This window comes from Salmo trutta, chromosome 15 (genome assembly GCF_901001165.1).
Source record: "Salmo trutta chromosome 15, fSalTru1.1, whole genome shotgun sequence".
Taxonomy (NCBI): Eukaryota; Metazoa; Chordata; class Actinopteri; order Salmoniformes; family Salmonidae; genus Salmo; species Salmo trutta.
The window spans coordinates 52,414,833-52,436,566 of NC_042971.1; the positions used below are offsets into that span (position 1 = coordinate 52,414,833).

The following is a 21,734-nucleotide window of genomic DNA, read 5'->3' on the forward strand; positions in this document are numbered from 1 at the left end:
TAGTACCCTAAACATATCGACGTTACATTGAGCTGGGTGAATGGAATATGAATGACAGTCATCCAATATGCTGTAATAGAAATAAGGCCATGCTAAAACTAAAAATAAGTCCTTCCTCATCTTAAAAAGGCACCGACCGCCACTGGTAGAGCCACCACGACCAGTGAAGGTTTTTCATCAACTGAGAGATTGTGAAATGTTGCATGTTAACAAGGTGGATCTTGTATTATTTATTGCAATGGTCAAACTGTACAGCACAAGCAGAGAAATGAGAATAATTGTGAATGCAGCTGAACGTTTCTTGGGACTTCGTGATTTCACAGCAGAGGCCTTGCAATAAATCCTGTCGCTGAATGTTCCGCCCTCACAGACCCCTTGGCCTGTGTAGGGATGTATTTTGGAATGGACTCACTGAATAAGTGTGATGGGTTTTGTTTGCTAACATGTCTATTTTTGTATGATGACGTTTTCCCTCTCTCCGACAATGGATTTTTATTTTCTCGTTCAATACCCCGTCCAGCTGGTGGCGGTAATGCACCATTAATATTTGATGCCAACTGCCATTAAACCCCATCAAAGAAGAAGGCGCTTGCTGAGACTGGAAAAAGGCAATTGAACTATTTCAAGTACCCACATTTTTGTAAGAGGTTTTAGCTTTTAATTTGGCTTATTATTATTATTATTGGGAAATTTACAAACATAATTAATGTGTGGTAACTGTTCATGACTGGCTTGAAAAACACAGTGAGTGTGTTACGTAGAGCCACCATCTTGCACAACATGAGTGCCATGCACAAACATAACATTAATTTCTAAAGGCTTTCCCCCAAAACTTCCCCAATTAAAGGTTGACTGCAAAGAAAGCATACCTGGCAGAATGATATGATGGTTTATATCAATCGGGTGGGCGTTTGTTTGTTTTGCAAACTCTCCCATCACGTCTAGTAGCCTACAGAAACAACCTAGCCAAACACAATGGTTAATTGCGAGGTGGGAAGTTGAATTAAAGGGTAACTACAGCATTTTTTGCTGAGGTGCACAGTTGAATAAAAAGAGAACTACGCCAATTTTTATAAATGTTTTACTGATGTGGATTAAGAATTATTGTGGATATAGAACAACCAATTTTCACGTTTTTATATAAAAAAAAGTGTGAGAGTGAAAACCTGAAAAAAGAAATTGAACATTTTCTAAAATCTGCAGTTTTCCCTATAGGTCTACTCGTTGTCCTTTATGATGAATCTATATGACAATATTATTTTAAAAAGCCTGACAGAATACAGTTAAACAGCTCTAAAATACACTTTTTATTGCATTTGATGTAATTGTGTGTGGTATTTACAATCATTTTTTATTTTTATTTTACAGGTGCAAAGTTCAAAAAGTTGCAGAATGGCCCCCTAAAAAATGGCATACATGCTACACATAAGATGCAATAAGGTAGATGAACGAGTCCCATCCTCTCCGAAAATAAATAGTGGAACTACAAAGCCAAGTTGGAGAACCAGCATGAAGATTAAAGACCTGAAAAAATGTGGAAATATTAAACAAAGGACAAAACAGACATGAGATGTCTCTTGTTGATAGTATCCTAAAAAAAGAGGAACATTCATGCAAAGAAAGGGAGAAGGCAGAAAAGCCTTTCCCTGAGAATGCGGAAGATGAGAGCAAAGTGAAGAGGAAGCCCATAGAAACCTGAAATGTGTTAAGAAAACACTTAACAGAATAGCAGAAAAAGAAGAATGCAAAGATGGCTTTAAAAAAAATGTGAACAGAGAGCAGCTAGGTCAAAAGAGGAGCATGAAAGAGAAATAAAAAAGACAGGAAAAATATGGTCAGAACAAAGAACAGGCAAAGCAGGTGAAAGCACAAGAGAAATTGGAGGCAGAGAGGATTCGTCTCAAGGAACTAGAGAATAAATGAGAAGAACAGAGAAAGCAACTTGAACATTGTAAAAGAGCCTTGCAGACAGCAGAGCAATATGTACGGGGTCCATCTCCCAGAAGGATGAGCCTTCAAAAGGGCTAAAGCCTGTATGCCAAAACAGGCAGCACAGTATGTCACTACTACCATGGACCCTTATTGACAAAGCAGCTATTTTCAGTCAGAAAAACATCGGAACCACAACAGAGGGGAAGTTGGAAGTGGCAGTTGTTGAAGCAGTAGCCAATGGCCTATCAAAGTCCAGACAATCTCCAACTAGAAAGGCTTTGGCTTGTTCACTGAATATGATTTTGAAATACAAACTACAGAGACAGTTTGCAAAATGATTTGGGGTCAGTAGAAAACTTAAGGTAAGCTTAAAAAAACCACAACAAAAAAAAACAAGAGATCGACATTGAGATAATCTATGTAGTCTCAGCAGTGGAAAAATGATATGAGGCAGTTTCAAAGTGCCAGATAAGAAAAAGGTGAGCTGCTCGGCTGCACTAAAAATGTCTCAAATCCAACCATGGTATCTCAATAGGAGCTGCTATATTTCACAGATTAGGACCAAGAACCATTAAGCCACAGAGAAGTGCAACACTTGTGGGTTGCCTCTATGAATACTGTGAAAATATCCAAACTGAAATTACAGACAGCGAATGGCCACCTGGTGAGCAGACATTCACCAACCATAAAAGGAGTGTATGCATGCAGCAGTGTCATTATGTGTGAGAACTACAGGGAATGATTCTCACTATCCTAAGTGTATCAGTGCAAGGATTGTGGTGTCCATACAGCATAGCCATTTATTGCCCCCCTCCTAGAAAAGAAGGACACTGATGTAGAGTGGAAAAGATAGAAGATTGTCAGACAAAAAGTAACAAATGGAAACAAGAGTACACCATAAAAAAAGCGATCTTTAGTGTGAAAGTGTGGATCTATGAAGATGCTTATTGATTAACTGAAACAAGAGGCTCAAGATTTTTCAGAACATCTGTTTATCAAGGACTGGCTGAACAACCAATTAGCATAAGTGAAAGCCAACCTCCCAGAACACACAGTATTGGGTATCCTGGACTTTGCCAAGAACTACACTTGCAGGTACCAGCAAGAGGCTCAGGGGGCTTACCGGACCCACGAGAGTGCTACACAACACCCAGTGAGGTCATTGAAAGAAACCAAAGTCACCGTAGTCTGAAGCAAGTGCCTGGCACCATGAAGTTGCTTTGCATCAAAACAGTCAAGGACGGGGTAGTGGCAACCAGAAACCTCAGCTGCTTCTGGGATTCTTTTCTCCATGGGATTGGAGTCAGTGAGAATGGATTATGTGTTAAGTAATGGAGAGGTAAAACGTCATAGTCTGCATGGTAAGTAACACGATGCTTACATAACGGAAATCATGTTTGATATTAAATGACATCTCAATAACCTCATGTGATTCTTTGTTTCCTTACCGGAACTTAGAAAGAGATGCCAGAGACGAGATGGATAACAGCATCACACACACACACACACACACACACACACACACACACACACACACACACACACACACACACACACACACACACACACACACACACACACACACACACACAGCTGGAGGAGTATTGATGGTGGTGGTGTCAGAGATCTAATGATGTCATAAAGCCAGAGAACATGCTGTAACTGAAAATAGGGTATACAGTGTAACACACACACACAATACTTGAAGAGTTTACTGATTATATCAATTTCACTATTATTATTGTCAATGATTTTCTTGACAGAACCAAATGTATTATTATAACTATTTAAAAAATATTGAAATGCGGTTGTTTATCTTTTTCACTCTTCAGGAAGGTTCAACATGGCTACAATTGATAGGGAAATTGACTAAAGTATAAATAGATTTGGTTTCTATGCATGACAATTAAACATGCAGTGTCAATGTTTCATGTGCCACTTTGAATGACATGTTTTGTTGATGCTAGGTGGTTATGGTCTCATTGTGCCTATCTAGATATTCATTCCCGTAACTACACATATGAAGCTGCAAGAAAGTCATATTTCAAATGTACACTGCTCAAAAAAATAAAGGGAACACTTAAACAACACAATGTAACTCCAAGTCAATCACACTTCTGTGAAATCAAACTGTCCACTTAGGAAGCAACACTGATTGACAATACATTTCACATGCTGTTGTGCAAATGGAATAGACAACAGGTGGAAATTATAGGCAATTTGCAAGACACCCCAAATAAAGGAGTGGTTCTGCAGGTGGTGACCACAGACCACTTCTCAGTTCCTATGCTTCCTGGCTGATGTTTTGGTCACTTTTGAATGCTGGCGGTGCTTTCACTCTAGTGGTAGCATGAGACGGAGTCTACAACCCACACAAGTGGCTCAGGTAGTGCAGCTCATCAAGCATGGCACATCAATACGAGCTGTGGCAAGAAGGTTTGCTGTGTCTGTCAGCGTAGTGTCCAGAGCATGGAGGCGCTACCAGGAGACAGGCCAGTACATCAGGAGACGTGGAGGAGGCCGTAGGAGGGCAACAACCCAGCAGCAGGACCGCTACCTCCGCCTTTGTGCAAGGAGGAGCAGCAGGAGCACTGCCAGAGCCCTGCAAAATGACCTCCAGCAGGCCACAAATGTGCATGTGTCTGCTCAAACGGTCAGAAACAGACTCCATGAGGGTGGTATGAGGGCCCGACGTCCACAGGTGGGGGTTGGGCTTACAGCCCAACACCGTGCAGGACGTTTGGCATTTGCCGGAGAACACCAAGATTGGCAAATTCGCCACTGGCGCCCTGTGCTCTTCACAGATGAAAGCAGGTTCACACTGAGCACATGTGACAGACGTGACAGAGTCTGGAAACGCCGTGGAGAACGTTCTGCTGCCTGCAACATCCTCCAGCATGACCGGTTTGGCGGTGGGTCAGTCATGGTGTGGGGTGGCATTTCTTTGGGGGGCCGCACAGCCCACCATGTGCTCGCCAGAGGTAGCCTGACTGCCATTAGATACCGAGATGAGATCCTCAGACCCCTTGTGAGACCATATGCTGGTGCGGTTGGCCCTGGGTTCCTCCTAATGCAAGACAATGCTAGACCTCATGTGGCTGGAGTGTGTCAGCAGTTCCTGCAAGAGGAAGGCATTGATGCTATGGACTGGCCCACCCGTTCCCCAGACCTGAATCCAATTGAGCACATCTGGGACATCATGTCTCGCTCCATCCACCAACGCCACGTTGCACCACAGACTGTCCAGGAGTTGGCGGATGCTTTAGTCCAGGTCTGGGAGGAGATCCCTCAGGAGGCCATCCGCCACCTCATCAGGAGCATGCCCAGGCGTTGTAGGGAGGTCATACAGGCACGTGGAGGCCACACACACTACTGAGCCTCATTTTGACTTGTTTTAAGGACATTACATCAAAGTTGGATCAGCCTGTAGTGTGGTTTTCCACTTTAATTTTGAGTGTGACTCCAAATCCAGACCTCCATGGGTTGATAAATTGTATTTCCATTGATTATTTTTGTGTGATTTTGTTGTCAGCACATTCAACTATGTAAAGAAAAAAGTATTTAATAAGATTATTTCTTTCATTCAGATCTAGGATGTGTTGTTTAAGTGTTCCCTTTATTTTTTTGAGCAGTATATTTTTTGCTCAGAATATTTGGGGGACCAAATAAAATCACTGCGGGCTGCTAGTTGGGGAATCCTGGTCTATAATCTAGATATGTAGAGATGATTAGATGATTAATCTGTTAACGAACCGTTTGCAAGGTCCTCTTGTTGAAGTCATTGCTTCACCTAAACTGTATATACTCAATAATAAATAAAACAAATGTTATACCTTATAATACTGTTTCATATAGCAAATAAGTTACATAACTGTGGTAATGCTAAAGTAAAAAAGGACTGCAAACTTGTTACTACTTCAGTCACCAGTCCAGATGCTGATGAATTATTCAAATGGAGATATGAAACTCTTCAAATCAGTTGCATGTTTTCATTGTGAAATGATTAAATAGATTAATAAATCAAATAATAAGATTACATTCTGTATTGTTGCCTCATTTCCATTATGTGTCTGTGTTCTCACTCACCATCTAAAGACTGACTGGGCTGTCTCAGTGGCTGTTCTCACTCACCATCTAAAGACTGACTGGGCTGTCTCAGTGGCTGTTCTCACTCACCATCTAAAGACTGGCTGGGCTGTCTCAGTGGCTGTTCTCACTCACCATCTAAAGACTGACTGGGCTGTCTCAGTGGCTGTTCTCACTCACCATCTAAAGACTGACTGGGCTGTCTCAGTGGCTGTTCTCACTCACCATCTAAAGACTGACTGGGCTGTCTCAGTGGCTGTTCTCACTCACCATCTAAAGACTGACTGGGCTGTCTCAGTGGCTGTTCTCACTCACCATCTAAAGACTGACTGGGCTGTCTCAGTGGCTGTTCTCACTCACCATCTAAAGACTGACTGGGCTGTCTCAGTGGCTGTTCTCACTCACCATCTAAAGACTGACTGGGCTGTCTCAGTGGCTGTTCTCACTCACCATCTAAAGACTGACTGGGCTGTCTCAGTGGCTGTTCTCACTCACCATCTATAGACTGGCTGGGCTGTCTCAGTGGCTGTTCTCACTCACCATTTAAAGAATGACTGGGCTGTCTCAGTGGCTGTTCTCACTCACCATCTAAAGACTGACTGGGCTGTCTCAGTGGCTGTTCTCACTCACCATCTAAAGACTGACTGGGCTGTCTCAGTGGCTGTTCTCACTCACCATCTATAGACTGGCTGGGCTGTCTCAGTGGCTGTTCTCACTCACCATCTAAAGACTGACTGGGCTGTCTCAGTGGCTGTTCTCACTCACCATCTAAAGACTGACTGGGCTGTGTCAGTGGCTGTTCTCACTCACCATCTAAAGACTGACTGGGCTGTCTCAGTGGCTGTTCTCACTCACCATCTAAAGACTGACTGGGCTGTCTCAGTGGCTGTTCTCACTCAGCATCTAAAGACTGACTGGGCTGTCTCAGTGCCTGTTCTCACTAACCATCTAAAGACTGACTGGGCTGTCTCAGTGGCTTTTCTCACTCACCATCTAAAGACTGACTGGGCTGTCTCAGTGGCTGTTCTCGCTCACCATCTAAAGACTGACTGGGCTGTCTCAGTGGCTGTTCTCACTCGCCATTTAAAGACTGACTGGGCTGTCTCAGTGGCTGTTCTCACTCACCATCTAAAGACTGACTGGGCTGTCTCAGTGGCTGTTCTCACTCACCATCTAAAGAATGACTGGGCTGTCTCAGTGGCTGTTCTCACTCGCCATCTAAAGACTGACTGGGCTGTCTCAGTGGCTGTTCTCACTAACCATCTAAAGACTGACTGGGCTGTCTCAGTGGCTGTTCTCACTCACCATCTAAAGACTGACTGGGCTGTCTCAGTGGCTGTTCTCACTCACCATCTAAAGACTGACTGGGCTGTCTCAGTGGCTGTTCTCACTCACCATTTAAAGAATGACTGGGCTGTCTCAGTGGCTGTTCTCACTCACCATCTAAAGACTGACTGGGCTGTCTCAGTGGCTGTTCTCACTCACCATCTATAGACTGGCTGGGCTGTCTCAGTGGCTGTTCTCACTCACCATTTAAAGAATGACTGGGCTGTCTCAGTGGCTGTTCTCACTCACCATCTAAAGACTGACTGGGCTGTCTCAGTGGCTGTTCTCACTCACCATCTAAAGACTGACTGGGCTGTCTCAGTGGCTGTTCTCACTCACCATCTAAAGACTGACTGGGCTGTCTCAGTGGCTGTTCTCACTCACCATCTAAAGACTGACTGGGCTGTCTCAGTGGCTGTTCTCACTCACCATTTAAAGAATGACTGGGCTGTCTCAGTGGCTGTTCTCACTCACCATCTAAAGACTGACTGGGCTGTCTCAGTGGCTGTTCTCACTCACCATCTATAGACTGGCTGGGCTGTCTCAGTGGCTGTTCTCACTCACCATTTAAAGAATGACTGGGCTGTCTCAGTGGCTGTTCTCACTCACCATCTAAAGACTGACTGGGCTGTCTCAGTGGCTGTTCTCACTCACCATCTAAAGACTGGCTGGGCTGTCTCAGTGGCTGTTCTCACTCACCATCTAAAGACTGACTGGGCTGTCTCAGTGGCTGTTCTCACTCACCATCTAAAGACTGACTGGGCTGTCTCAGTGGCTGTTCTCACTCACCATCTAAAGACTGACTGGGCTGTCTCAGTGGCTGTTCTCACTCACCATCTAAAGACTGACTGGGCTGTCTCAGTGGCTGTTCTCACTCACCATCTAAAGACTGACTGGGCTGTCTCAGTGGCTGTTCTCACTCACCATCTAAAGACTGACTGGGCTGTCTCAGTGGCTGTTCTCACTCACCATCTAAAGACTGACTGGGCTGTCTCAGTGGCTGTTCTCACTCACCATCTAAAGACTGACTGGGCTGTCTCAGTGGCTGTTCTCACTCACCATCTATAGACTGGCTGGGCTGTCTCAGTGGCTGTTCTCACTCACCATTTAAAGAATGACTGGGCTGTCTCAGTGGCTGTTCTCACTCACCATCTAAAGACTGACTGGGCTGTCTCAGTGGCTGTTCTCACTCACCATCTAAAGACTGACTGGGCTGTCTCAGTGGCTGTTCTCACTCACCATCTATAGACTGGCTGGGCTGTCTCAGTGGCTGTTCTCACTCACCATCTAAAGACTGACTGGGCTGTCTCAGTGGCTGTTCTCACTCACCATCTAAAGACTGACTGGGCTGTGTCAGTGGCTGTTCTCACTCACCATCTAAAGACTGACTGGGCTGTCTCAGTGGCTGTTCTCACTCACCATCTAAAGACTGACTGGGCTGTCTCAGTGGCTGTTCTCACTCAGCATCTAAAGACTGACTGGGCTGTCTCAGTGCCTGTTCTCACTAACCATCTAAAGACTGACTGGGCTGTCTCAGTGGCTTTTCTCACTCACCATCTAAAGACTGACTGGGCTGTCTCAGTGGCTGTTCTCGCTCACCATCTAAAGACTGACTGGGCTGTCTCAGTGGCTGTTCTCACTCGCCATTTAAAGACTGACTGGGCTGTCTCAGTGGCTGTTCTCACTCACCATCTAAAGACTGACTGGGCTGTCTCAGTGGCTGTTCTCACTCACCATCTAAAGAATGACTGGGCTGTCTCAGTGGCTGTTCTCACTCGCCATCTAAAGACTGACTGGGCTGTCTCAGTGGCTGTTCTCACTAACCATCTAAAGACTGACTGGGCTGTCTCAGTGGCTGTTCTCACTCACCATCTAAAGACTGACTGGGCTGTCTCAGTGGCTGTTCTCACTCACCATCTAAAGACTGACTGGGCTGTCTCAGTGGCTGTTCTCACTCACCATTTAAAGAATGACTGGGCTGTCTCAGTGGCTGTTCTCACTCACCATCTAAAGACTGACTGGGCTGTCTCAGTGGCTGTTCTCACTCACCATCTATAGACTGGCTGGGCTGTCTCAGTGGCTGTTCTCACTCACCATTTAAAGAATGACTGGGCTGTCTCAGTGGCTGTTCTCACTCACCATCTAAAGACTGACTGGGCTGTCTCAGTGGCTGTTCTCACTCACCATCTAAAGACTGACTGGGCTGTCTCAGTGGCTGTTCTCACTCACCATCTAAAGACTGACTGGGCTGTCTCAGTGGCTGTTCTCACTCACCATCTAAAGACTGACTGGGCTGTCTCAGTGGCTGTTCTCACTCACCATTTAAAGAATGACTGGGCTGTCTCAGTGGCTGTTCTCACTCACCATCTAAAGACTGACTGGGCTGTCTCAGTGGCTGTTCTCACTCACCATCTATAGACTGGCTGGGCTGTCTCAGTGGCTGTTCTCACTCACCATTTAAAGAATGACTGGGCTGTCTCAGTGGCTGTTCTCACTCACCATCTAAAGACTGACTGGGCTGTCTCAGTGGCTGTTCTCACTCACCATCTATAGACTGGCTGGGCTGTCTCAGTGGCTGTTCTCACTCACCATCTAAAGACTGACTGGGCTGTCTCAGTGGCTGTTCTCACTCACCATCTAAAGACTGACTGGGCTGTCTCAGTGGCTGTTCTCACTCAGCATCTAAAGACTGACTGGGCTGTCTCAGTGCCTGTTCTCACTAACCATCTAAAGACTGACTGGGCTGTCTCAGTGGCTTTTCTCACTCACCATCTAAAGACTGACTGGGCTGTCTCAGTGGCTGTTCTCGCTCACCATCTAAAGACTGACTGGGCTGTCTCAGTGGCTGTTCTCACTCGCCATTTAAAGACTGACTGGGCTGTCTCAGTGGCTGTTCTCACTCACCATCTAAAGACTGACTGGGCTGTCTCAGTGGCTGTTCTCACTCACCATCTAAAGAATGACTGGGCTGTCTCAGTGGCTGTTCTCACTCACCATCTAAAGACTGACTGGGCTGTCTCAGTGGCTGTTCTCACTAACCATCTAAAGACTGACTGGGCTGTCTCAGTCATGGGCGGCAGGTAGCCTAGTGGTTAGAGCGTTGGACTAGTAACCGAAAGGTGGCTGTTCCTAGGCCTTCGTTGTAAATAAGAATTTGTTGTTAACTGACTTGACTAGTTAAATAAAGGTTTAAAAAAAAGACTTACTGGGCTGTTCTCACCATCTAGTGACTGACTGGGCTGTTCTCACCATCTAGTGACTGACTGGGCTGCTCTCACCATCTAGTGACTAACTGGGCTGTTCTCACCATCTAGTGACTGACTGGGCTGTTCTCACCATCTAGTGACTGACTGGGCTGCTCTCACCATCTAGTGACTGACTGGGCTGCTCTCACCATCTAGTGACTGACTGGGCTGCTCTCACCATCTAGTGACTGACTGGGCTGCTCTCACCATCTAGTGACTGACTGGGCTGTTCTCACCATCTAGTGACTGACTGGGCTGCTCTCACCATCTAGTGACTGACTGGGCTGTTCTCACCATCTAGTGACTGACTGGGCTGTTCTCACCATCTAGTGACTGACTGGGCTGTTCTCACCATCTAGTGACTGACTGGGCTGTTCTCACCATCTAGTGACTGACTGGGCTGTTCTCACCATCTAGTGACTGACTGGGCTGCTCTCACCATCTAGTGACTGACTGGGCTGTTCTCACCATCTAGTGACTGACTGGGCTGTTCTCACCATCTAGTGACTGACTGGGCTGTTCTCACCATCTAGTGACTGACTGGGCTGCTCTCACCATCTAGTGACTGACTGGGCTGTTCTCACCATCTAGTGACTGACTGGGCTGTTCTCACCATCTAGTGACTGACTGGGCTGTTCTCACCATCTAGTGACTGACTGGGCTGTTCTCACCATCTAGTGACTGACTGGGCTGTTCTCACCATCTAGTGACTGACTGGGCTGCTCTCACCATCTAGTGACTGACTGGGCTGTTCTCACCATCTAGTGACTGACTGGGCTGTTCTCACCATCTAGTGACTGACTGGGCTGTTCTCACCATCTAGTGACTGACTGGGCTGTTCTCACCATCTAGTGACTGACTGGGCTGTTCTCACCATCTAGTGACTGACTGGGCTGTTCTCACCATCTAGTGACTGACTGGGCTGTTCTCACCATCTAGTGACTGACTGGGCTGCTCTCACCATCTAGTGACTGACTGGGCTGTTCTCACCATCTAGTGACTGACTGGGCTGTTCTCACCATCTAGTGACTGACTGGGCTGTTCTCACCATCTAGTGACTGACTGGGCTGTTCTCACCATCTAGTGACTGACTGGGCTGTTCTCACCATCTAGTGACTGACTGGGCTGTCTCAGTGGCTGCAGAAAATACAGAGGTATTACTGCTATAAGAGATATTTAATCAACTTCAGCACTCTGCTTTGGTACATCAAATATTCACATGAAAATGATTGTGTAACCATAAACAATAATAAAATTGCCACTATTTTACCTCCTGTTGTCTTCGGCAACTCAGCCCTCATCTCCGATGTTGTCAGGAGGATGTTGCTGGACAGGCATTTGTATATCTGGACCACAGCAGCCTGGTGTCTGCATGGAGCTCCGTGTGCCCTACTGGACAAATACATGTCCACAGTATAGGTCTGGCCTGGTGCCCTTCACCCTGTACTGCTTCTCCCCACACCTGACAGACATTAGGAGAGAGAAGATAGACAACTTATAATACAAGATACAACAAATAATAAAAGACCACATAATATTTAAAAATTATATTACACACCTGTATTCATCACTATTTCACCTGCTCGATGTCAGATGGGTTGACGCTACTGTCCTGGGCCAGAAAATGTGAGCGCTGGAACATTTCCCAGCGGCCAAGGACAACGTCAGTCATCTGTGCCTCATAGTAAGCCTCCAGTCGCAGGGAGATTTAACACTTTCGTCCTCTGGAGGATTTTATCCTTAAGGATCCGCATGCTGCCTTATTGGTGTCATTCCCTCAGGTTGGCAGCTCCTCCCGATAGCTGAGTGCCCAACACTCTAGACAACTGAACAGTCGATGGAAGTAGGTCATGAATTTCTTGTACCTGTAATTAGAGTAAAATATGTACTTGAACTATCACATACTAGTTACAAAGTATAAAGGGAAAATGTATCCCAAATAACAACATATCCCAAAGAAGGACTGGGTAAATTTCAATTACAAAAAATACTAAAACTGAAAAGTTACTGAGAATAAAGCAAAAGTTAATGGACTGCACCTCATTATACTGTTATACTACACTAACCTGGCTACAAATGTGTTTTGTTTTGCCTGCTGATAGAGGGGCTCGACCATCTCTTCCCTGTCATACATGATGTCTTTGGGACAGCGAAGAGGGTCTGCTTGTCTCTCAGGTCTACTCCTCTCTCCTTGCTCCACAGTCACACTGCCTGGAGTAGGTGGAAGGTGCAGAGGAGTAGTTTGGACCCTGGAAATGGCCTCCCTAATGCTCTCCTCTTTGCCTTGCAGTCATCTGTAATGTGGCGAGGCTCAGCCTGACCACTCCCTGCAAAGGCATCCTCCCTAAGTCCCGTGTGGCTCAGTTGGTAGAGTATGGTGTTAGCAACGCCAGGGCTGTGGATTCGATTCCCACGGGGGACCAGTACGGAGAAAAATGTATGCATTCACTACTGTAAGTCGCTCTGGATAAGAGCGTCTGCTAAATGACTAAAATGTAAAAAAATCTGTAATGAGGCGAGGCTCAGCCTGACCACTCCCTGCAAAGGCATCCTCCCTAAGGAAGTCCTTCAACAGTTGAAGGCACTTGAGGATTGTAGCCTCATCCTCAGACTGAATCAGGATAACCCCAAGGGGAGACTGCCAGCACAGGTGTGGGTAAGAGAAGGAAAAAAATAAACCTCTGCACTTCTCTTGTTCCATGTTCCCAGAGAAATCAATGAAGCAGAGCTCCTCACTGTGTCTGGCCTGATGGACACGCTTCATCAGTGGGGAGTAGATAGCCACGCGAGGGGTTCCTACAGAGGTTCTCAATCTTGGCGCAGATCCCGCCGGCACCTAAGATTATACTCCTCAACCTGCCTCTCTAGGGCTGAGAGCATCTCAGGCCCATTCTGTTCCCCATACTCCTGCCTGAACACACTGTGGTACAATCTGTGCAAAAGGTAAAAGTAGCACAATGATGTGTCCACAACTTCCTACACCGGTTCACTACTAATACTGTAAAACTTACCACGATTCAAAAGGAAATGATGATAATCATCATAACACAAGACTTTCCTGAATTCTAAAAATATCACCCAGTTTCTTAGGCACCTTCCCTAACTTACCGGTAACAGAAGTGAAGGTCTGGACAGAGGGATCTGTTTGCCGTGGTGAAGATGTCGTCCTCTCCGTCATCCTTCAGGACTGTCAGGGCAGACACCGATTGTAACTGTATTGGCTGATGTAACTGGATGAAGTTGATGATGATCTGCTCAGATGCAGTCTATCCTTTTGCAGGCACATTCTGACCCCCCACACACATACACACAATATCAGCATTGACTGTAGCCTAACTGGATATAGTTGTATTGCATGTGTAAGAAATAGCTATGCAAAGGGACAGATAGGTAACCATTCACAATAACTGCAGTTCATTATTAGCCTACTCAGTCAATAAGCACCAGGCAGACAGACTATCTAGCTAAATTAGCTACAGAAAGTACTGTAGAAATCTCACCTTTCTGCAGCAGGTACCTCTGGCCGGGCAGCTTCATCTTGTTGCTGGTTGAGGGACTAACTTACTTCCACTAGCTACTACTAGCTAGCATGACTATAGCCAGTAGCCAGGTAGGGCTAGCTTGCTACTAGTCAGCAGTAACGTTAGCCGGCTAATGCAAGCTATCCAGGTGGTGCAAGCCAACTATGTTCAGTTGTTGTGGAGTTCGTCCTATTGGCATGCTAACTTCATGATAAGTTAAGCATCTTAGCTAACATTCCAAGTTGTATCTTCCTGGCTGTCACAAAATTGTTTAATCCTTTCTCTGTCCTGACAGAAACGTCTTCTACGGCATCTTGGCGACCACACAATTTAATGTGCATCCCGACACCAACTGCACGGGATGGAAACAGGATCCCCCCCCAAAAATGTATAAAATCTAACAACTTTTCTGTTATCAATAAATTTATGAAATAGATCTGATCCCTACACAGCCTCAAGGGGAACCTGGGAGGACAGGTCTTCCTGCACCAGTACCTCTTGCAAGTCTTCAGATGTAAAATACTTCAGTCCCAAAAAAGTTTCTGCCACAGCCACAATAATGTCCAGTTTGTTTTAGTTCTTTATGACTTGTGCTCTACAGTTTCTAACTGTGGCAATGAACGCAAAAAAAATAAATCACCTTTTTAAAGACACACAGGGTTTATTCTGTCTGGCAGCAAACATTTACTACAGGCTGTGGTGTATCCACAACCATATCTTCACTAGCATCACTTGTTTTATCAATTATTTAAAATTGCCTCCGCATAAGCGATTTGATTTGACCGCTTTAACATTTGCCACCTCAACCCTTACAGGGCACTCCAGGGACATGATCCCTACCACAATTGCACCACCGTTCTCCTTCTACACACCGTTCTTCACTATACTCTTCGTCTGCACACACTTGAAACATGGCCAAATCCTTTACAATTCTTACACCGTAGTGGTTTTTGGACGAAAGTTCTTACATAACCAAGATTCACATGCGTAGGTATTTGCTCTTTATAAAAAAAAACAACAGGACCGACAGACTTCCTTCTTTTTCCCCATTCACCCAGCGGATCAGACACCGGGCACCAACCACACCAGGAATTCTCTTCATGTAGTCAACATGAACATCCGTCGTCACCCATGAGCTGACTCCTTTGACGAGCGCTCTACTCCTGCTTCTTCTTCTGTGGATTGTATATGGCGGTTGGCAACCAGGTGCATTACCGCCACCAAATTGACTGGAGTGTGGACCAGAGACAGTGAAGGTCTAAATCATACCCAATAATCTCATCTCCCTAGGGAAACGAAATACATAATTAAATACTACAGCCCCTGAAGATTTCCCCAGTTCACTTAACACCATTATTCCTCAAATCTAATAACAATCACTCCCTTTCCCTCACATATTCCTGGCACTGAAACTGAACATGTTCAACTGTCTCCATCTCCTCCTGACAATGATCACACCCCCCAGTTGAATGTTTCCCTACGAATTTCAATGTACTTGTGTGTCACAGTCTCAGCCTTGTGACTACACTTTCCTCCCTTCTCTCTCGGCCTGAGGACCTCCCTGCCCCACCTTTTCCTGGATCTTATACAGGGGTCTTCCCTTTCTCTCCCTTATTCCACAACTCTTGCCATTTGTTTTTAACCACTGTTCTTATTAACCTCTTGGCTTCTGCTTTACTGATTGACAATTCCATGTCAACATTAGGATGTTTAAGAGCCTGCTTGGTGATAACATCCACCTCCTCATTCCTCTCTACTCCCATATGAGCTGGTACCCAGAGGAACGTCACAAATACCCCCATCTGTCTCACCTTATACAAGCGCTGCAAAACCTCATACAACACATCCTGTCTGCTCTGAGACACAAATTCATTTAATCTCATCAGTGCTGTACAGGTGTCAGAGCAGATGACTACTCTGTCTGGCCTCACCACCTCCACCCACTCTGCAGCCAATAGTATGGCCAACAACTCCATTGTGTAAACAGATAAATGATCCGTGGCTCTTTTCATCACTGCCACCTTAAACTCAGGAACACTAAAAGCTGCTCCTGTCCTCCCTGTTTTAGGGTCCTTAGATCCATCTGTGAATATATTCAAGAAAGCATAGTACTGTGTTCTTAAATGTTCACTTACAACTGAATCTACTCCTTCCTCAACAGCTCTTAGCCTCAAGCAACCCTAGATCTATCACTGGCTGAGGGAGAAACCAAGGTGGGATAGCAGGAAGAACCACAGAGGGGCTAAACTCCCTCCCAAACAACCCCAATCTCTCTCGCCATGCCATTGCCTATCCACCCACAGCTTGTATTCAGATTTTGTTCGTCCCCAGCCCTCTGCTGCTGACACTGCAGCTCAACCCAGACTGTAAGCAAACACCTGCTATGCACTGTGAATATTATCTTAGGCGGCGTGTATTTCCAGCTATGAATTAAACGAAAAATGCGATAAATGTTGTTGTTATTTGTTTTCTGTTACTCAATGCCGAATTTGGACACCATAAACGAGAAAATAAAGCTGATATCCGATTTCTGTTTACAACTAGAACGATTAATTTCCTTGTTTGGCCTTGACAAGCACAAGCTTTGACAAGATAAAAAGAAATAGGAAGTATCCATTAGCACATGGACCTTACAGATGTACTATCTTCATTTGATCACTATTTTGTTGCTGCAAACTTGTAGTGTATTTTAGCTTTAAAAAAGGTTCTAAAGTTTTCATTTCCACTTTCAAAATTTCAGAATTGATTTGCCCTAACGAAAAATGTATCAACACCTACACAAATATACATGAATTATATTCCACATAATAATTCACATTTCTTGTTGCTGCAGGACAATTTTCTTGCTGTAGCAAATTGCCTCAAATTAAGATCCTACATTGTAAGTCACAACATGTAGTAGGAGACAGTAGTCAAATAGAAGCAGACAGATACACAGTTTCATCTTATCGTCAAATCCTGGAAGAAACACCAGCCCTACATATAAGTCGCTTTCACTTAGTCATTCACCTCATGCTGTATCAGTCAAAACCAATTTACTGTATTTTCTAATTAAATTGTAGATGTTTTCTTGCACAGATTAGATGTACCACTGCTAAATGCATGAACAGACTGGTAACCCTGGCTGAGGCGAAATCTGCTCTGTGAGTGACTGTACCTTTGGAGGAGTGATCGTAACCAATCTTCTTAACGGTGTTCCTGACCACCTCCACGAGGTCCACTACACCCTTGGAGGTGACCTCTCCACACAGCATGATCATACCCGTCTTCGTAACAGTTTCTAGTGCAGAAAGAGTTCAGCAATGTTGAGGTGAAAGGTCATTCAGATATGAAATAATGAAAAACAACTATTGTTAAAGTCGTGTTTGTCTATTAACATATAAGAGCTTTAGAGAATGTAAAACTGGACAAACTTACCACAAGCCACTTTGGAGTCAGGGTCCAGAGTTAGGTATGCATCAAGGACAGCATCACTTATTTGGTCACACATTTTGTCTGGGGAAAAATGATATTGTTTAATAAATATTGATAACCTAAGTGCTAAAAAATATATATATATTCTGTGTGACAGTAATTAATGTAAAGTCATTTGCATTCATACAAAGCTACTTGAGAGCTCGCCAGTTTGTAGTCCTAAAAAACAGAAATGAGTTACCTCTGGTTCGTTCAGCCATTCCTATGGGGGAAATGAATGGGGCTAGAATGGGGTTTGGGATAAATGCCAAAGGGACATTAGCTGATGAAGATTAGCTCATAGAACAAAACGTATAAGATCTCCTAAGCCTGTGCTTACCACAGACCTTATTTTGGGTGTTTATCCCAAAATCCCATTAATTTCTCCATAGGCTTTGGGCAACAAGACATGACGGAGTTTGTGCCTACAAAAATACACCATTACTATGGCTCTCTATAGCAGGGCTGGCTGCAGGCGTAAGCGACAAGGGCCCTAGGCCATTAGGGGGGCCCTCTGACCAAAAAAACAAACCACATATTTATTTTAGGAACTCAGTCGGGGTCTCAACTTACTGTTGAGAGTTAGAATAGTAGAATGTGCGAGTTCGAAATGTAGTTGTGCATCAGCAATTTTTCTCTTGTTATTTTAGTCACTGACAGTCACTCAATTAGCATTGTCAGCAAAGCAACAAAAAAAATGTATTGGTCAATTGTCTAGCCAGCTATCTAAACTTGTAGTAATCATGGCCAAATACCAACCAGGCACGCAGGACAGGTGCCCTGGGGCCCTGACCTCCATGGGGCCCCCATTGATTTTGTTAGTCACTCTCACTCTGGCATAAGTCATGGCAAAATGTGTAGAATTGCAGGAAATTAGCTTTAAAACTATTGTGAATCCACCAAAAACTGAAGGGTCCACGCTATCTGGGAACCTTAGGACATCCCTACCCCATTGAAGTTCACATTTAAAATGGTTAAGGTTGGGTAAGGGTAGGGTTAAGGTTAGGATTTAGAGTATGGGCCCAGACTGAAGTGGGTGGACAGACATTTTTCCAAAGTCCTGCAGATGATGTAACATCGTACAATCATCTGAAAGTCTTGCGAGCTTACTACTGCAGATGCGCATGTAGAAGTGAAAGTTTACGCGAGAAACACTCGCTTCACGACACTTCGATACAGCTACGACCGGAAGTGACTTTTTCGTAGCAGGTTAGGTGAATTTACACAGCAGGTTAGGGTTATTAGGTTAAGGGTTAGCAATAATCCTCCATAACCTCCAACGAAAAATCACGTCCGGTCGTAGCTGTATCGAGGTGGCGTGAAAAGAGTGTGTCCCAGTTTAAACAGTAAGCACGATCCGATAATAAAAACAGACACTACTATCCATGCTTAACAGTATGCAATGCTGTTATTAGCCCTCAAACTGACATCCATAACAGAGAAAGAGCACATGTCATGCACGAGTAAAGCTACGTGTGATAGTTCAGTAGGCTAAAGGTGCTACACTCGTACAACAACATATACCGTATAGCCTAGAAACGCATGGAAAGTAACCACCAACCAGAATGTCCCTCTCCAACTGACTCCGATGTAAAAAGGAATGTTTTCCCACTGGGTCTGTTGCCGCTGGGATTCATCTTCAGTTGGTCGGTTGAACAATTGCTACAATCAAAAGCTTGTTGAATTTGAAGTTAGAACTGAAACAGATGCTATATATATAGGCTACTTACTATCGTATCGACTAATGATTAATCTACAGTAGGCGACAATATTTTAAGTTTTGCTTCTGATCTAGCGCCGCCTACTGGAAATGTATAGTGATGCACTGGAGTCGACTCCGACTCCTGTGGTTGGAGTCGAAGGAATCGACACTTTCCCGACTCCCAAAACACGCTGAAACGGTTGTGCAAACACGTACACCACTTCATTATTGCAGAGTCCTACTAGGAAGACTACACATTTGCGTTCTAGAGGACTGACACGTGCATGATGCTGCCTTGTTGCACATCAATTTAGTCTATACAAGGCCTATCCTGTTTGAATATAGAAGGTGATGTGTAAGAACTACAATATGTCAGTGATATTCCTGCTGATCCCACGGATCCCACGGCGCACTCCACGCTGATAACCCTATTATGTGCCATGTTATAGCCCTATTGGACTAGAGATGTTAGTTATGTAGTTATTATAAATTGGGTGGTTCGAGTCCTGAATGCTGATTGGCTGACAGCGTTGTATATAACATGTGTATGACAAAACATGTATTTTTACTGCTTTGATGGGGGGGGTGATATATTTTATTTATTTAACCTTTATGGCCAATATACCACGGCTAATGGCTGTATCCAGACAATCCGTGTCATGCATAAGAACAGCCCTCAGCCATGGTATATTGGCCATATACCACACCCTCTCGTGCCTTATTGCTTATCCAAGCGTGTGCGTTATTCCAGAGGATGATTCACACATGAATAGTTTTTCCAAGCTGCTCCCTGTAATTCGGATTTTTTTTTAAATTGAATTGACTATTATGATGGACGCCTGGAGGTTTTATGCTTGGCGTTAAGATATTTCACCGTTTGACGATAATAGCCTATACTGACAACTCGTGCTTGGCTGCCAAATGTATAGGTGTCCCAATAATATTTAAATTGATGAAGTGTGATCAGAATAATTATTGTAGCGTGGTAGACGTCCTTAATAACAATGTCCGCATTCTGCTGATTTGAGCTGCTGAACCGTATTTGCACTTATGGATGAGAAAGTGAACTAGCCATTTTCAAAAAGTTTAGTTGGAATGCCCTGCTTTGAATCAACTCTGTTAATGTAGAGCCACAATGGGTTTAGAGGGGAGGGGCACAGACATGCATAGCTAAGGCATGTCGGCCACCATGCAGAGTTGCAGACATGCAGAACCTTGCATCGGTCATCAAAAGATGTATAGGCTATCGCAATGCTGTATCTCCCAATTTCTTGGCTTGCAATATCTCGCGCAAGTTCACTAAAATAGGGTCTATCAATGAGTAGGCTGAGCTACTCTACACGCAACAGACGGAAGACCAAACACACACTAGCGTTTTTCATAGTGAGAGAAAGCATGTGAGCCAGCGAGGATCGGGACAGGCAGAAAGACAGCTGGAACCGTGCGCATAGGCTATATCTTAGTAATCAGTATATCGCACGTAAATTCAGCAACAGTATATTAAAGTACATGTTTGGCTATCAACGAGTACGGCTAAGCTACTATCCATAGTGCCAGTGAATAGAAGTTGAACATCGCCAAATGCATAAATTTAATTAGGCCTAAAAGTGCAATTAAAAGTATTGTGCCTATCTATAGGTTATTTAATGAAACTAGCTAGCTCTTCCTTTGCTGTGAAAGATGCGAGAGGAGTCGACTCCCCACCATCAATTTAACGGCCTAGCCATTTTGCTAGCTAACACAATGTAGGCTACAATAATGTTTTAAAACTGTGTATAGGTTTTCTAATCCAACATAGGCCTAGATGTATTGAGTTGTCACAAAGTAGCGGTGACAGGCACACTTGTATCAGATGGACAGAGATAACTGCAGTGACAGTGAAATGGCGCTACATAATACGAGGTTAGTTCATCTCACAAAGCAAGCAATAATTCCTCCCGAAAAAGGACATTGTCCAAACAAGAAGAGCACTACAGCACAGATTAAGAATTTATTTTAATCAATCAATCAAATGTATTTATAATGCCCTTCTTACATCAACTGATGTCACAATGTGCTGTACAGAAACCCAGCCTAAAACCCCAAACAGCAAGCAATGCAGGTGTAGAAGCACAGTGGCTAGGAAAAATTCCCTAGAAAGGCCAGAACCTAGGAAGAAACCTAGAGAGGAACCAGGCTATGAGGGGTGACCAGTCCTCTTCTGGCTGTGCCGGGTGGAGATTATAACAGAACATGGCCAAGATGTTCAAACGTTCATAGATGACCAGCAGGGTCAGATAATAATAATCACAGTGGTTGTAGAGGGTGCAACAGTTCAACACCTCAGGAGTAAATATCAGTTGGCTTTTCATAGCCGATCATTCAGAGTATCTCTACCGCTCCTGCTGTCTCTAGAGAGTTGAAAACAGCAGGTCTGGGACAGGTAGCACGTCCAGTGAACAGGTCAGGTTTCCATAGCCGCAGGCAGAA

General features: G+C 44.6%; 1 protein-coding gene across 3 annotated transcripts in view; it reads right to left on the bottom strand.

Moving 5' to 3' along the window:
• The window catches only part of mat2al (methionine adenosyltransferase II, alpha-like), a 37,199-nt gene extending 17,840 nt beyond the window's left edge, over positions 1-19,359 (bottom strand). The window contains exons 1-4 of one of the 3 annotated variants that reach the window (XM_029692066.1): positions 14,090-17,252; positions 13,698-13,876; positions 12,148-12,454; positions 11,860-12,051 (exon numbers count right to left, since the gene is read on the bottom strand). Coding sequence is in view for 1 of the 3 variants with exons in the window: in XM_029692064.1 (XP_029547924.1) it covers positions 17,268-17,390; positions 17,528-17,605; positions 19,125-19,200 (277 nt within the window). In the remaining 2 variants the exon portion in view is untranslated. The other 2 variants (XM_029692064.1, XM_029692065.1) reach the window with 2 other exon arrangements.
• Between the last annotated feature and the right edge of the window lie 2,375 nt (positions 19,360-21,734).